At 42.9% G+C, this 17707-nt stretch overlaps 1 protein-coding gene across 3 annotated transcripts in view; it reads left to right on the forward strand.

Annotated features, from left to right (window-relative positions):
* The window catches only part of CPNE5 (copine 5), a 200061-nt gene that overhangs the window by 101690 nt on the left and 80664 nt on the right, over positions 1 to 17707 (forward strand). For all 3 annotated transcript variants that reach the window (XM_020999605.2, XM_078155396.1, XM_020999606.2), the window contains 2 exons: positions 7683 to 7786; positions 13172 to 13276. In XM_020999605.2, coding sequence (XP_020855264.1) covers positions 7683 to 7786; positions 13172 to 13276 — 209 coding nt within the window. The remainder of the gene's footprint in view (positions 1 to 7682; positions 7787 to 13171; positions 13277 to 17707) is intronic.

A 17707-nucleotide genomic window follows, 5' to 3' on the forward strand; every position in this document is an offset into this window, starting at 1 on the left:
TGACAAGTGTGTTGATCATCTATTACTGTGAAGAGATGGGTGATGTAGTGGAAAGAAATCTGGCCTGGGATTCCAAAGACTTGAGATTATTCAACAAGATAGTGTTTGTGAAGTACTAGGTAATCATGAGTTCTTATGATCAGCAAATAATTATAGGATCAGGGGTCTAGGGTTAGTTGTTGTGTAATTGTGTCTGGCTCTTCATGACCCCATTTGGGGTTTTCGTAGCAAAGATACTGGAGTGGTTTGCTGTTTCTTTCTCCAGCTCATTTTGCAGGTGAGGAAACTGAGGCAAAGAGGGTTAAGTGACTTGCCCAGGGTCACACAGCTAGTAAGTGTCTGAGGCCAGGTTTAAACTTGGGTAGCGGAGTCTTCCTGACTCCAAGCCCAGTGCTCTATGCACTGCACCACCCAGCTACCCCTACAGCTAAAAGGGACATCTAAGTCCGTATAGAAGAGGATATGCTAGAGACAGCTCCAGCCAGTGTGAGCATTCACCCCTAGAAACTGGCAAATGTTACAAATCCAGTCTTAATTTATTGCTTTGTTGATTGCCTCTACTGAAGAGGGTGATAGAGAAAATGCTGATGCAGATTAAACTTCCAAGTGTGGCATGCATACATTTTTTGAAGGGTATCCTTTCATTAAACATTTACCAGCACACCCTAGTCTAACCCTTCATTTTACAGATTAGGAAACTGAGGCCTACAGAGGTTAAGTAACCTACCCATGATCAGAGAGTGACGGAGGCAGTTTGGTGCTGTGGAAAGGGTGCTGTAAGATGTGCTACTGAACGATGTAGGTTTGAACCCTGGCTGTAGCTCATTGCCTGAGAGGCTTTTGACACATCATTCACTTTCTGCGGGCTTCCGCCTCAGATTTGGAGCATGAGAGATTGGAAGGATGCTGGTGCCACAGAAATAGTGATGCTAGCCGGAGCAACAGGCTTAGGGAGAAAGAGCATGCTCTTGAGCTTGGACATTTTGAGTTTGAAGTGCCAGTGGGACCAGCGAGAGGCTATTTTTCATCGGCATTTGGAGGTATGGGTCTGGACCTCAGAAGAGAGGTAAGGATTGAATGAATGAATGAATGAATGAATGGAGTGAGTGAGTGGATGGATGAATGAACGAATGAATGAAAAAATCATCTTTTAAAATGAGTGACTCTTTTCATGGAAGATCAATTATGATTTTAGCTTCCTGGGCTCCTGAGAGACTAAAGGGACCCACCCGGGCTCATGTAGCTAGTAGATGTCTGAGTTGGAGCTTGAATTCAGAATTTCCTGAGTGCAAGAGTGGATCTATCCATTAGGCTATACTGAAGATACTGAATTTAATCTAGCCTTTCCTCAGTGAGTAAGGTCGTTATTAGGAAGATTAATTACTTCAGTGGCATGCCCTTAAGTTTTGGTTGAGTAGCCAATGTCTGTCATCCCCTCACCTTATTTAAATGGCCCCAGTTCGCCAGGTTTCGTGCATAACTGTGGCTGTTTTGAGTAGTTTTTCTGTCCCCTCCCTTCCTGGGGACAGTCAGCTATCACTCCTTACTGCTGTTGGGGTTCCTATCTGTAGCAACCCCTCCTCCAGTACAAATGCTAAAATACAGCTCTGTATTTTGCTTCCCACTCGAGGTGCGTGAACTTTGACGCACGTGCTCTGAGACTTTCCATCCCTGTGCTGCTTGGATTCCAGCTGTGTTCCAGATGGCCGAGCTGGCTAGGTAACAAAGAGAATGATAATGCACATTTACAAACCACAGAACCCAGAGCTGGAAGGGACCTCTGAGGTCAACGTATGGAACTTCACAGCTGATAAAGCACTTTCCTGCATTTGGTCTTGCATCATTCATTCCATCTTTGACAAATATTTATCAGGCTCTTGCAGAGAATTCTGGAAGGCATCGAGGGAGGCACAGCCCCTGTCCTCAAAGAGCTTCCATTCTGCTGGGGGCAGTAGGGGTGGTGGTGTGCAACGTGTTACCAGATAATCACATATAGGATTCGGACAAAAAATACACAGTGAGGGAATCTTAAGCCTTACCTTGGAGGAATCAGAGAAGATCTCATGAAGGTGGTCTCACTTATTAATTACCATGTCATATTCCTACATAGTCGTGAAATCCTGCAACTTTAGATGCCATTTAACACAACCCTTCCCTTTACAGACTGAGACCTAGAAGGTGGGGAGGGAGCTGCCTAAAGTAAGTGGCAAAGCTAGAACCTGAGCTTCCTGACCCCCCAGCCCAGGACTTTCTCTATTACACCAACATGTTGCTCAAGTCAACGTCGGGAATGTCAGAACCATAGTAGTATTCCATAGAAGGGATCACAGGCACAGGTTCTAGAGCTGGTTATTAAATTTTTCTTGTGTGCATTTAAAAACACTAGAAATCAGGACATGATTTATTGTTTTGTTGATTGTTTAGACTTCAGAAAGCAATGAAGAATATGTTAATAACACAGATTGAATTTGTGTGTCTAGTGTACTTTTTTTTTTTCTGAAAGCTGGTTAACCATTAACCAGTATACCGTTGGGCCAAGTTACTGTTTTCCACTTGGCAGCTCAGTGGGATATAGCCCAGGTATGTGTTAGAATAGAGAGATCATGTTGGCAGAATGCATGGAGTGCTGAACTTGTAGTTATCAAGAAGGTATGGATCATTAATACATTGTTGGTGGAATTGTGAACTGATCTAACCATTTTGGTGCAATCTGGAATCATGCACAAAGAGTTATAAAAATGTCTATGTCCTTTGACCCAGAGATACCTCTATTAGATCTGTTTCCCAAGATGATCAGGTGAAAAGGAAAAGAACCCATGGGTTCTAAAATATTTATATCAGCTCTCTTTGTGGTAGAAATTGAGGGGATGCCTATCAATAGGGGAATGGCTGAACAAGTTGTATGTGATTATGATGGAATAGTACTGTGCTGTAAGAAATGATGAACAGGTTGATTTTAGGGAAAAAAAAGGGAAAATTTGCATGAAATAATGAGGATTGAAATGAGTAGAACCAAGAGAATGTTGTATATAGTAACAGCAATATTTTTTGAAGAGTAACTGTGAATGACTGATCTATTCTGAGTATTGTAAACACTCAGATCAACTGCAAAGGACCTGTGAAGATGCTATCTACCTTCGGTGAAAGAACTGATAAATAGAACTATGCATGGTATGGTTTTACATACATGTATAAATCTGTGTCAAAGGGTGGCCTTTTCTAGTTCAGGTGGGGAGGAAAGAAGACAGACAGTTTGGAACTTAAAATGTAACAAAAAATAAATTAAATTAAATTTTAAAAATTTAAGTTCAAAATGAATAAAAAACAAACAAAAAAAGATATGGGTTCAAATTTCACCTCAGCAGCTTTCTTACTTACCTCTCTGCTCCTCAGTTTCCTCATCTTTAAATCGTGGAGGGGGAAATGCCTTCAGTTCCCATGTCCAGGTGTTGTTGTGAGCAACCAATGCGATAATATATGCGAAGCACTATATAAATGTCAGCTTTTATTATCCTCATCAGGAAATGTCTTGCAGGCAGGGTAGCTCCCCCCTACCAGGAGATGTCTTCTCTGTTAAGCATGGGATGATAATAACTCAAGTTTCCTATTGAGAGAAGAGAGTCTAGGTCTAGGCAAGAGAGAGAGAGCCATGGAATCTTGCCCAGTTCTAGAGTTCTGGGAGTCTATGGGATTCTGTTCAGTTCAAGTTTAGTAGAATACAACTCTTTGGGGTCAAGGACAGGGTACCTTTGTGTCTCTGTGTCTCCAACACAAAGCCTTGGACATAGTAAATACTTAATAAGTGCTTATTGGATTGCAATGGAATTCAACAACTATTAAGTATGAATCGTGTATGGAGCACTGTATTAGGCCCTCAGGGCAGATTTAAAATTTAGATTTTGCATGGCCCTTGCTTTTGTGATAATAGCTCCCATTTATACTGCTCCTTATGGCTTGCAAAGGGCTTTTCTCAGATGAATCCTGCGAGGTAGGTGGTACCTAGGTGGCACAAGAATCATTATCCCCATTGTGTAGATGAGGGAAGGGGGCAGCTAGGTGGTGCAGTGGATAGAGCATTGAGCCTGGAGTCAGGAAGATCTGAGTTCAAATCTTGCTAGCTGTGTGACCCTGGACAAGTTACTTATTCTTTATTGGCTTCAGTTTCTCATCTGTAAAATGGAGACACGCTGAGAAGGAAATGGCGAACCACTCAGTTATCTTTGCTAAGAAAACTCCAGGGACAAAATGCTCATGGGGTCATGTAGAGTCAGATATGACTGAATAATTGAACAACAGCAACAAAAACAGCAGGTAACTGAGGCTCAGAGAGGTTAAGTCAGTCCTTGCTGGTCATGGAGCTATTAAGTGAAAGAAACAGGACTTGAACTCGGATCTTCTGACCCAGGATCCAGTACTCTTTCCATGACACTGCATCGCTTCTCTTTGGATTTGTGGCTTAGTTGGGAGGTAGGATAGACATGTGCAACACACACACAACATATGTATGCATATGTTTAGAGCAGGAAGGGACCTTCAAGACTTTCTTGTCCAGTGTCTGTGGATGGTGCCACCATTCTGCCAGTCTTGTAGGCTCGCAATTTGGAGTCATCTTTTACTCTTGCTTCTCCCTCACCGTACACGGCCAATCAGGTACCAGGTCTTAACGTCTTTGCATCATCTCTGGCAAATATCCCCAGGGCCAGGAATTGTCCTTCAGGACCCGATAAAGTATGTGAGGGCAGTGCAAAGAAAGTACTGTGTGAGATCCATGGGAGACAGCCCGGGCAAAGGCATGGAGGTGGGAGATTGTAATGAATTCTGAGAAGCAGCCTGGTGCTGGGGATTCTGGGGTCACAGGATCTGGGTTGGAGTTCTGGCTCTGTTATTTCCTGCCTATGTGTGACCTTTCCCCCTCCGAGTTTTAGATTCCTCCTCTATCAAATGAGGAAGTTGTATTAGCTTGGCCTCTGAGGTCTCTTACATTAGATCTATGCTCCTATAAGCTGGTTCTGTGGGGGTTCTGGGTTCTTTGGGGCTAGAATGGAAGCTCTTCCAATGAAAAGGAAGCATAGGGAAGGTTAGGGACTCTTTCATTTTTGTCCTCATATCTCCAGTGATGGCACAGTACCTGGCACACATTGGAGGTGGGTTTGGTTTTTTTTGGGGGGGGAGGGGGTCTGGATGGGCCCAAGATCAACCCAATGAGAAAATTCCCTATACTGATGCAGATCATGAGGATCAGTTCTGTCTTTGAAATTGATCCCCATTTTACAGATGAGGAAACTGAAGTTAAATGACTTGCCTAGGGTCACACAGCTCATAAGTGTTCAAGTCTGGATTTGAACTCAGGTCTTCCTGACTCCAGGTCCAGTGCTGTATCCACTGCATCACCTATCTGCCTCTTAACCTTCTAAAATCTCTTCCTTCAAGAAGCATCTCAAGTGGCATCTTCTGATCCCCACCCTCCCACCCCAAACCACCACTCTTTTCCCTCCCTAAATACCTTATATTTGTTCCGCATTTATTTAGATACATAGACAATGACTGCACTCTTTTTGTCTTTATATTCTGTGTCTAGCACAGTGCCCAACACACAATAATGTGCTCAATAAATGTTTGTTAATTGATAAAGACAGCAAGAGTTTCCAGTTGGGTGAAGAGCATCCATTGGGCTAGGAGAGAGAGAATTTGAGGTCTTTACCCTGTGGCGGGAGAGAGATTGAGTGAAGAGCATCTGTTGGGAAAGATAAGTCAAGAGAGAGATAAGTCGAGGGCTAGCCCACCTCTGGCGTTCTTACATTTTATGGTGGTTCCATTTCCTTCAGTTCATTTCGCCAAACAGTAAGACTCCAAGTATGTGGTGAAGAAATCTTTGGGCAGGTTGGCGAGACACTTGGGTTCTTAGCTCAGCTCATCTGCTAACTTAAGCATGGCCTTGGGTTGTTTCTCCATCTATTAAATTCAACTCAGCAAACATTTATTAAGCGTCCACCATGGGCTAGGCACTGTAGGCACAAAGACAAGAACATAAGGGTCCTGCCCTCATGGAGTTTCTATACTATAAAGGGAAATATCGTGTATAGTAAATACAGAATACATACATACATGCATATATATACACATATACATACATATACATATATATATATATATATATATATATATATATATATATATATATATATATATATATTCCTAAACCTCACTTTCTTTTTTCTCTTAAACTTAAATACAAAATGAGAAAAGAAAAAAAAAACATTGCCATGTACACAGCAGAACATAAAAAAGGATTCAATATAAAACAATGAAGTTCCATTTTAGGAAAACCTATATAGGATTCAATATAAAACAATGACATTCCATTTTAGGAAAACCTATGTAAGGAAACATATAGGAAACCCTATATAATAACTGCTATACATTATTTTCAAAGCTGCCCAACTTCCTTGTAGGCTTTCTTTTGTTCTCTGTGGTACACTTTTTACTTTATTTTTTTCCCCTTCCTCACCCCTACCCCCAAAGAAGGCTGCAATTAAGCCTGGAGACATGTGTGTGTGTGTGTGTGTGTGTGTGTGTGTGTGTGTGTTTGTATATATGTATATATACACACATATATAGATATCTACAAACATATACACATATATGCTCATACACACACATATATATGACCATACTAGGCTTATTTCTACTTATTTCTACTTATTTCATCTGTTTCTCTGAAGGTGGAGAAGATCTTCCTTCATAAGTCCAAGTCTTTCCATGTTTTTCTAAATCAACCAGCTCGTCATCTCCCATACTGCAGCAACATTCCAGCCCGATCACATCCTTTCTTAGGGGTTGTTTTTTTTGTGTGTTAAAGTTCATATTGAATTTTTTAAAAAGAGTCTATTGCGTTAATCCAGGTGAGAGTTAAGGATAGTCTGAACTAAAGTGGTGGCCCTATGAGTAGAGAGAAGGGGATGTTTGCCAGAGATGATGTGAAGATGTTAAGATCTGGTGACTGATTGACTATGTGCAGTGAGGGAAAACCAGAAGGAAATGATGGCTCCAAGACTGCGAACCTGCGAGCCTGCAGAAATGGTGCTGCCATCAACAGAAATTGGATAAGATGGTGAAATAGAAATAATATTTACCAAAAAAACAAAACAAAACAGATTTCACATTCAGATAAAAAAAATTACACAGTTCTTTTCAGTTGAATAAATCTTAAAATCAGAGAATATAAAAATAAGAAGGGGCTTTAAAGTTCTTTTTTTCTTTTGTTTTTGCTAGGCAATCAGGGTTAAGTGACTTGACCAAGGTCACACAGCTAGTAAGTGTCAAGTGTCTGAGGCCAAATTTGAACTCAGGTCCTCCTGACTCCAAGGCTGGAGCTCTATCCACTGCACCACCTCGCAGCCCCCTTAAAATTCTTAAAAGCCAATCCTGTTTTACAGATAAGGAAACCGAGGCCCAGAGAGCTATTTGATTCCTGTGTAAACTTAAGCAAAGTTAACACTTTGGGGAAAAAAACTGAATGTATCCTTTGTCAGTGACACTGGTGAATCTTGGGCTCTGTTGTAGTCTCTGGAAGGTCTGCTTTCTCCAGGGCCCTGGCAATTTTTTTTTCTCCAGAGAATGGGCCAGATCCTTGCTCCTCTTTCTCTCCAGCTCTCTGATATCTTCCTTTTTTTTCCCTACAGGATGTCGCCACAATGCAGTTCTGTGCCAACAAGCTGGACAAGAAAGATTTCTTCGGTAAATCTGACCCCTTCCTGGTGTTCTACAGAAGCAACGAGGATGGAACGTGAGTTTCTTCTCAGCTTTCTTCCCCATTTACGCCCACCTCCTTTGCCCCTGGGATGGAGCCAGTAGTGTCCAACCCTTCATGACCCTATTTGGGGTTTTCTTGGCAAACATCCAGGAGTGGTTTGCCATTTCCTTCTCCAGCTCATTTTGTAGATGAGGAAACTGAGGTAAACAGGGTTAAGTGACTTGCCCAGAGTCACACAGTGAGTAGATATCTGAGGCCAGATTTGAACTCAGGATGATGGGTCTTCCTGACTCCAGGCCCTGTACTCTATCCACTGTACTACAAGATGGGTGAAACCTTAGGAGAGAAACTAAGGGCTGAGTAGAAGGAATAGAGAGACAGTACCAAAGCCAAGAGAAGGGAAAAGAAGGAAAGAATCAATGAATGAACATTTATTAAGTGCATATTATGTGCCAGGCATTATGCTAAGCACTGAGGGTACAAAAAGCAGCAAAAGATGGTCCCTGCCCTCAAGGAGCTTACATTCTAATCAGAAGATCATAGAATTGGAATTGGAAAGAATCTCTGAAGTCTTTCAGTTGAATTCAACCCTTTCATTACATAAAGAACTGAGAAGCCCAGAGATGTTAAGTGACGTTCTTGCTCAAGGTCGCACAAATAATAAGTGGTAAAACTTGGATTCAAACCCAGGTCCTTGGATTCCAAATCCAATGTTCTTTTCATTGTGATATTCAGTAGTCCCCCACCCTCCACCCCTCGCTATACCTAACTGCTGCTCCTTGAGTTTGACTAGAACAGGCAGCCAGGTGGTACAGTGCTGGGCCTGGAGTCAGGAAGGCCTGAGTTCAAATCCTGTCTCAGATACTTACTACCTATGAGAACTTGGGTAAGTCACTTAACTTCTCTCAGCCACAGTTTCCCCATCTGTAAAATGGGATAATAACTGCAGAGGGTTGTTGGTGAGGATCAAATGAATTAGTCTTGCAAACCTTAAAGTGCCGTATAAATTCTAGCTATTATTATTTTTAAAAAGGGGCCCATGTCTAATGTCCTTCTCAGCTGAAAATCCTATGGTTCTGTGTAGGGAGAGCCCAGGTGTGTTTCACTTTAAAAGATAAAAAAGCCAATTTTAAAATCTGAACTTCCAAAAACAGTGAAACTAGTGGGTGACTATTTGCATTACAAAGGGATTCTTTGGTTCACCAAAGGAATTCACTGTAGGATTCCTTTAAATAATTCTTGTTGACTTGAATTTGGAGAGAAAAAAATACCAAAGTGGTTTTAAAATATTGTTCAATGTGCAAAAATTCTGTTTGCACCCACAATGAAAATGATGTAAAAGCCAGGTAGACTTGTGTTTAGGCATAGGTCTGGTGGGCCCCAGGGAGGTGGCCCAGCAATGCCCAGAAGGCCAGGCCAGCCTGGCCCACTGATACGTACTGCCTAGCCTAGTGTGGAGAACCACTGTGGGATCTCAGGCATAGGAGTGACAGGATGAAAACAGCGTTTGAGGAAGATTATTCTGACAGCGTGTGTAGGATGGATTGGAGGGGGGAGGGACTCGTGACAGGGAGAGAGCAGGTAGGAGGCTGTTGCAGCAATCCAGGCGTGATGTGATGGAGGCCTGGATAAGGGTGGTGGAGAGTGGTGGAAAGGGGGAGAGAAAGAGAGAGAGAGGATAAGGAGACACAGAGAGAGAAAAGAGAAAGAGAGAAAGGGAAAGGAAGAGAGAGAGAGAGGAGAGTGAGAGGGGAGAAAGAGATAAAAGAGAAAGAGAAGAGAGAAAGAGGGACAGAAAGAGAGAGAGAGGAGAAGGAGACAGAGAGAGAGAAAAGAGAGAGAAGAAAAAGAGAAGGGGGAAAGAGAGGGAAAAAGAATGGGGTGGGGAAAAGGGGAGGGAGGGAGAGAGAGAGAGAGAAGAGAAAGAGAAGGGGAGAGAGAGGGAAAAAGAGAGAGTTGGGTGCGGAGAAGGGGAGAGAGGCAGAGAGAGAGAAATACAGAGAGGAGAAGGAGACAGAGAGAAAGAGAGAGAGAAGAGAAGGAGACAGAGAGAGAGAAAAGAGAGAGAGAAGAGGGGGGAGAGAGATAGAAAAGAAAGAGAAGAGAGAGAGAGGGAGAGAAAGGGAGAGAGAAAGAGACAGACAGAGAGAGGAGGAGACATAGAGAGAGAAAAGAGAAAGAGAAAGAGAAGGGGAGAGAGAGAGGGAAAAAGAGAGTGGAATGGGGAGAAGGGGAGAAAGGCAGAGAGAGAGAGAAAGAGAGAGAGAGAGAGAGAGAGAGAGAGAGAGAGAGAGAGAGAGAGAGAGAGAGAGAGAGAGAGAGACTCACGAAGGACTTGGTGATGGAATGAATGGAGAGGCTAAAGGAGGGAGGGCAGTTATAGAGGCTTTCCAAATGTTTGAGACTGAGGGACCTCATGTTTTTGAGAGTAATGGAAAATTCATGGGCTAAGAGAGGAAGTTTACTTTAAAAATTTTTTATTGATGCCTTTTGTTTTTTATATCACCTTCATGTTGGGATATGTATCATCTTCCTCCCCAACCTACTCACTGAATTATTCTTTGTGACAAAATAAATAAAAAAGAAAGGGGTGGGGGAAAGCAAAACTAACTAAGCCATCTCCTGAGTCTGACAGTATATGCAATGTTCCACACCCATGGTCCCCCATTTCTGCAAAGAATGGAGGGAGAGATGCTTTTTCATTATTCTCCTGGGCCAAACTTGGGATTTAGAATTTACAGCATTCGGTTTCTTTTGCTATTCTTTCCATTTAAGTTGTTGTAGCCATCTTGCATGCTGTTTTCCTTGTTCTACTCCTTTCCATTTTGCATCAGTTCATATGTCTTCCTGGGCTTTTCTGAATTCTTCATCGAGTATCCATCAATTCCAGTAATATTCCAGACTATTCATGTTTGTTTAAACATTCCTGAACAGCTTATTTTTTTTTAATACCCAAAGTTCAAAGCAGTCGAAGTGTAGGAAATCCAAGCAAAGGCAATTATTCAGGCTGCTGGAAATCACAAAATCATGGCACCCCAGAGCTGGAGGGGACCTTTAAGAGATTTAGGGCTGAGGAGAAGGTAGAATGCTCAAGATGTATGTTGGTGTTTGTCCTTCTACAGGTGGTAGGTGGAACTGCAAGAGCCGATGAGCTCCTGGTAGAGGGAGAGAGAGGTAGAAAGATGACGGAAAGCCTTGGGCTTTGTTATCAGGCGGAGGGAAGAGCAGAGATGAAGCAACAGGGGAAACAAGCAGATAGAGAGGTGGGATGGAAAGATAGAACAAACCCTTGGGCCAGGGAGAGGTTCAAGGAAGACCAAATGACTTTATAGCATCAAAGGCTACAGAGATGAATGAGAACTGAGAAGAAGCATAAAGCTTCCATCAGGCAGAGAGGCAGGGCTAGTGAACAGAGAGTCAGGAGGACTTGGGTTCGAATTCTGCCTCTAAAACATACTGGCTGTGTGGCCCTGGACAAGTCAACCTCTCCTTGTCCTTGAGAAGTTTCTAAAAGCATGAGTTGCAGAACTGGTGAGATCTATAGTAGGGGAGGAATTTTTCTCTGTATCCATGAAATCACAAATACAGCCTAAAGCAAAGATTGATTGAGAGTTGGGAAAAACCTCAGAGACCATTGAGTCTAGTCCAGTGGTTCCCAGTGTTTTTTACTCCGAGAATCCCTTTCAAGAGCCATAAAATGTGTTGTGAACTCCCAGGTTAATTTAATATGCTTCTCATTATATATATATATATATATATATATATATATATATATATATATATATATACACATATATATATATATACATATATATATATATATATATATATATATACACATATATATATATACATATATATGTATGTATATATACATATATATGTATGTATATATACATATATATACACACACACATATATATACATATATATATATATATATATATATAAATATAATTTATTTATTTATTTATTTTGGCTAGGCAATGGGGTTAAGTGACTTGCCCAGAGTCAACCAGCTAGTAAGTGTTATGTGTCTGAGGCCGCATTTGAATTCAGATCCTCCTGAATCCAGGGCTGGTGCTCTATCCACTGTGCCACCTGGCTGTTCCTTCTCATAATATTCTTTACATTTATTTACTGCTTAAGGGGCCATGACATTTTTTTTTTAGCATGAAACAGACATTAGAGAACCACAAAATGGGAGCTACTCATCTAGTCTGCCGCAGATACAAAAGGAATTTTCACTAGAACATATCTGACAAGGGCTTATGGGTTGTCCAGTCTTTCTTAAAGACCTCCAGTGAGACAGTGAGTATAGAATCGAGAGTTGGAAGGAAACTGAGAGGCCATTTAGGTGCAGTGGATAGAGCGCTGGGCCTGGAACAAGGAAGACTCCTCTTTCTGAGTTCAAATCTAGCCTCAGACACTAACTAGCTGTGTGACCTTGGGCAAGTCACTCAACTGTGTTTGCCTCAGTTTCCTCTTCTGTAAAATGAGCTGGAGGACGAAATGGCAAACTACTCCAGTGTCTTTGTCAAGAAATCCTCAAATAGGGCATGAAGAATCCAGCATGACTGAGAACAACACTTTTAAAAGGAACACTCTATTTGGAGTCAAAAGAGCTGGATTCAAATCCTATTCAGCTTAGCTACCTATATGACCACAGGCAAACTGGTTTTTCCCTCATGGCCTCAGTTTCCATCTGTAAAAAGTGTGTGTATGTGTGTGTGTGTGTGTGTGTGTGTGTGTGTGTGTGTGTGTGTGTGTGTGTGTGTGGTGGATTAGAGGGTCTCCAAGTCCCCTTTCAGCTCCAAATCCTATGATTTTCCTTACACTGGACCTCCTCTAATAGAACTGGGAATTTCCATTTTTCAGTCTTGCCACTGACCCTGGGGGTCAGCCCTCCCTCCACCCTTCCTTTTCAGCTGCACACTTGAGTGGGTGGGTGATAGACACAGAGAAAAGTAATGGTGAGATGTGATGACAGTCATGACATTTTGACTGGGAAATTTCCTAAGAATAAGTGGCAGTCTGTGTGGGCCTGGGCAGATCGCATGGAAATACACGTGTGACCTTTCCAACTGTGACATACACAGGGATGTGGCCTCCCTTGGCTCAGGGAGGAAACAGCCCGCTCCCTCCCTCCCCTCTGGACTTCATACCCCCTGCTCCCTGCCCACTCCCCAATCTTGGCTTTATACCCCTGCATCTTGTTCGTTTTTCCTGGTCCACCCACCTGGAGCAACCATTTCCACTGCATGGATGGGCTGGAGATAGGGGTGGATGGAGCAGGGCCCTTGGGGATGGCTCTGAGTGGGGTGGAGGGCAGATGGGAGGAGTTGGCCTGGGAGTACTCAGAGGAGGCATGTTATGTGTATCTTGGTGTTCCAGACCTCTTCCCCTTCATCTCATTAGGTTCACCATCTGTCACAAGACAGAAGTCATGAAGAACACTCTGAATCCCGTGTGGCAAACTTTCTCCATCCCTGTGAGAGCCCTCTGCAATGGGGACTACGATCGGTGAGATTAGAAATGCTCCTCTTCTTCCTCCAGCCCCCTCCCCTCGCAGGTGATGCGGCTTGGATTGGTGAGCCATGGAGCTCTCTCCCAAACCCAGGTTCTTCCAATTTCTTTCTGGCCCTTCCCTTTCCTTCTGTTTCCACTACTCAACCATCTCCATTCCATCGTCCCCCAATTATAGTCACTCCCCCGCTCCATCTGCCCTGCCATATTGATACAGTTGGTGTAAACTACCTCTCCAAGGGAGGGGTCACCTGGAAAAGCCAGTACCTTCAGTACTTTGCATACAGTAAGTGCTTAATAAGGGCTTGCTGACTGCTGGACCAAGGTCTTGGTGTCTCAGAGCCAAAAAAATCAGAGAGGAGAGGCTTCTGCAAGTTGCCTCTCCTGACAGGCATTGCCTTGCCACCAAGCGATGCCAGAGAGGACGAGGAGGGAGGAACAGAGAGGGAATCAAGCAATCATGAATCACCAAGCATTCATTGAGTGCCTACTAGTTGCCAGGCCTGGGAGTAGAAGGGTGTATTATTCTATAGTTTCCTTAAGTATGCCAAACGCCTTTGAGAGGAATCCCTACCAAGGCAGGCTGTCAGCACCTTTTGATCTTGGAGAGTTACCAAAAGCACTGAGTGTTTAGGTGACTTGACTTGTTCAGGGTCACACAGCCAGTTTATGTCAGAGATGGGACTTGCACTCAGGTCTTCCTTCCTTTGAGGCCAGCTCTCTATCTGTTTTTGTTGTTGTTCATTTGTTTCAGTCATCTCTGACTTTTTGTGTCCCCACTTGGGGTTTTCTTGGCAAGGAGACTGGAGTGGTTTGCCATTTCCTTCTCCAGTTCATTTTACAAATGAGGAAACTGAGGCAAACAGGATTAAGTGACTTGCCCAAGGTCACACAGCCTACTGGTGAGTGTCTGAGCCTGGATTTAAATTCCAGAAGATAAGTCTTCCTGACTCCCGGTCTAGCACTCTGTGCACTGTGGCACCACCTATATCTGCTACACTTCCTACAAAGAGAAATATGAATCAGTCTCTATCCTCAAGACTCTTATGCTCTATCTGGGGAAATGTTATGTACACAAATGAATATATATGACATATATAAGACTTGTAGAATCTTAAAGTTGGATCAGAAACCAACCCATACATGAACAGGAATTCCTTTTCTTTTTCTATTTTTAAGGCAGTTGGGGTTAAATGACTTGCCCAGGGTCACACAGCTAGTAAGTGTCAAGTGTTTGATCTGAGGCCGCATTTGAACTCAGGTCCTCCTGACTTCAGGGCTGCTGCTCTATCCACTGCACCACCTAGCTGCCCCAGGAATTCCTTTTACAAGGCTTCCATTTTGGAATGGCTGAAATCTGGCTCTATTGAACTGGATCATAGAAGGCTCCTAGTCCAATCTGCTTACTTTATGGGTTGGTAAACTAAGGCCCAGAGAGGTTAAGTAATTTTCCCAAGGGTAGTAAGTGACAGAACCCGGATTTTAAATTAAGTCTTCAGACTCCAAATTCAACAATCTTTCCACTATGTCATGCTGCTGCCTCAAGTCTGAGCTGCATAATCTGGCCTTTCTCCTATGGGCTCAACTGCACGGAACCATAGACTGACTGTTAAGGCTGGAAAGGACCTTTGCCTAGACTTCGTTTTACACCTCCTCATCTTACAGGGGACGACTGAGTCCCACAGAGGGGAAGTGACCTGCAGAACATCACACAGTGAATCATGGCTGAGTTACAAGGTCTGGGCTGTGGGGCCCAAGGTCTGCTGCAGAGGAAAAGGAGGCTTTCGTGGGTGTGAGCAGAGGTTCTCAGGACCTGTGAGTTGAAAGGGAATTCAATTCTCACCCACAAAAAATGACCTCTATAAAGTCCCAGAGGCATCTAGGTGGTGCAGTGGATAGAGCCCTGGGCCTGAACTTGGGAAGACCTGAGTTCAAATCTGTTCTCAGACACTAGTTGTATAACCCTGGGAAAGTCACTTAACCTCTCTACCTGGATCAGTTTCCTCAACTGAAAAAACGGGGATAATAATAGCACCTACCTCCCAATGGATCAAATGAGATACTATTGCAAAATGCTTGGTTTTTTTTCAATTTAATTTTTTTTATTCATTCTGAACTTCAATACAAAAAGACAAAAAAAAAGAAAAAACCCAAAACAACCAAGCATTTCCATATAACACAGCACTGTATCAAGACAGGATTCAATATAAAACCAAGAATTTCCATTTAAGATTGTTTACTTCAAAAAACTTTATAATAAATACTACACAATTTTCAAAGCCACTCTGCTTTTCTGTGTTTCCTTCTAAGTTTTCCTTTGTTCTCTGCTGTTTACTTTTTATTTTTGCTTTTATTTGTGCTTGCTTAGCACCATACTGCTTTCTTGGGATAGGGCTTAATAAATGCTTTTTCCTCCTATCCCTTTATAATTTTAAAGCACTTTGTGTGTATCAGCCCCATGAGGGAGGTAGCAGAAGGGGGAGGCAACATGATACGCCAGGAAGAGGACAATTCAAATTTGACCTCTGTCACTGCCTATATAGACTTGAGCAAAATTGTTTAACTTCTTTGGGCCTCAGTTTCCCCCTCTGTAAAATGAAGGAATTGGACTAAATGACTTCTGAAAGTCCCTATGAACACTGTGTCCATTTTGCAGATGGGAAAAGAGCATCAGAAAGATTAAGGCTCTCCCCAAAGCCTAATAAGTGGTGGAGGTCCCACTTGAGCTCTGGTCACCTAATTTCAAGTCCAGTCTTTTTTTGCATGATGCCACATTGCCCGTGATGTTTGGGGTCCTGAGGTCGATGTCCACCTCACTCTTCCAGCCTTCCAGCCAGTGGAAAAGATGCTTACCAGTTTATATTTACCCAATTTATTTTACTAAACTCAGTGGTACTTATGCGATCTAATATTTGGGTCAGAGTTAAGGTCAGAGTTTTGGTCCAGTCCAAGGGGGTGGTGCAGCCATAGTAACGCTTGACAAAGAGCCCAGAATGTCCAGGTTCTAGTTCTAGCATTAATGTTTTAGCTCAATTAAATTTAAATTCCTTTTTTTTTTTTTTTGGCTAGGCAATGGGATAAAGTGACTCGCCCAGGGTCACATAGCTAGTAAGTATCAAGTGTCTGAGGCCAGATTTGAACTCAGGTCCTCCTGACTCCAGGGCCAGTACTCTATCCACTGCACAATCTAGCTGCCCCCATGGCTTGATTTAATTTAAAGTGCCTACCATGTACCAGGCACTGAGGCTACAGAGACAAAATAAAGCTGTCCCTGCCCTCAAGAAGTTTACAGCCTAGTCTAACAAACCTTGGCCAAATCATAGGATCACAGGGGGAAACTGGGTCCTAAAGAAGTTAAACAATTTTGCCCAAGTCTATATGTGCAGTGACAGAGGTCAAATTTGAATTGTCCTTTTCCCACCATATCCCCCTTCTGCTAATTCCCTCACAGAGCTGGTGTATACAAAGTGATCTTAAACTGTAAAGGGACAGGAGAAACGAGCATTTATTAAGCCCCTACTTTAGCACAAGAGACCAGTACTGTGCTAAACAAGCATTTTGCAACTTTATCTCATTTGATTCCTTGGGAGGTAGATACTATTATTATCCCCATTTTTCAGTTGAGGAAACTGAGGCAGACAGAGGTTAAATGACTTGCCCAGGGTCACACAATTAATCCAACTCCCTCATTTCACAGATGAAGAAACTGAGGCCCATGGGTGTAAAATGATATTTTCCTGGAGTTGTATAGCTAGTAAACGGTAGAGCTCATTCTTGTGAGGAATCATAGAAGACAGTGTGTGGGTGTGCTCTGGGAGTCACAAACTACTCAGTGGTGGTCTTGCTTATTATTCAACCATCTGACCAGAACCCATTCTCAGCCCCAGATTTGTTGAAATCTTAGAAATTGTAGAAGCTTAGTGATGGAAGGGCATTATGGGTCAACTCTCCCACCTGAAACACAAGTAGCCTCCAAAAAGGTAGGGCCGCAGCATTCAAAGGGCAGCCCTTTACTTATAAAATCAGGGGGCGGATCTAGTTGGCCTCTAATTTCCTTCCACGTCTAGACTTGTGATCCTATGGAGTTTCCTACAGACCGTTGTGTGCCTTTGTTTGTTTTCCCATTGGGAAGAACTGTGACAATCCCGCCCAGATGGAAGAAACTGCTCTGAGCCTCCCTCCAAGACCCAGAGCCTCCCTTCCAGGCAAGTGGCCTGTTCTGTTGGGCAAATGGTCCATCGAGGTATACTGGAGTTCCATTTTCTTTCTGGGCCTCACTTTCCTCAGCTCTAAAATGATGTGATGGATTCTCTTTAAATCTTATGGGTGATGAATTTCCTCGGGCCTCAGTTTTCTCATCTGTGAAATGAAGGAACTGGACCAGGTGGTTGTTAAAGGGACTCTTAGCTCCAATCGCCTATGAATGCT

The sequence above is a fragment of the Phascolarctos cinereus genome, unplaced genomic scaffold, assembly GCF_003287225.1.
Source record: "Phascolarctos cinereus isolate Bilbo 61053 unplaced genomic scaffold, phaCin_HiC Scaffold_5;HRSCAF=322, whole genome shotgun sequence".
In the NCBI taxonomy this organism is placed as follows: Eukaryota; Metazoa; Chordata; class Mammalia; order Diprotodontia; family Phascolarctidae; genus Phascolarctos; species Phascolarctos cinereus.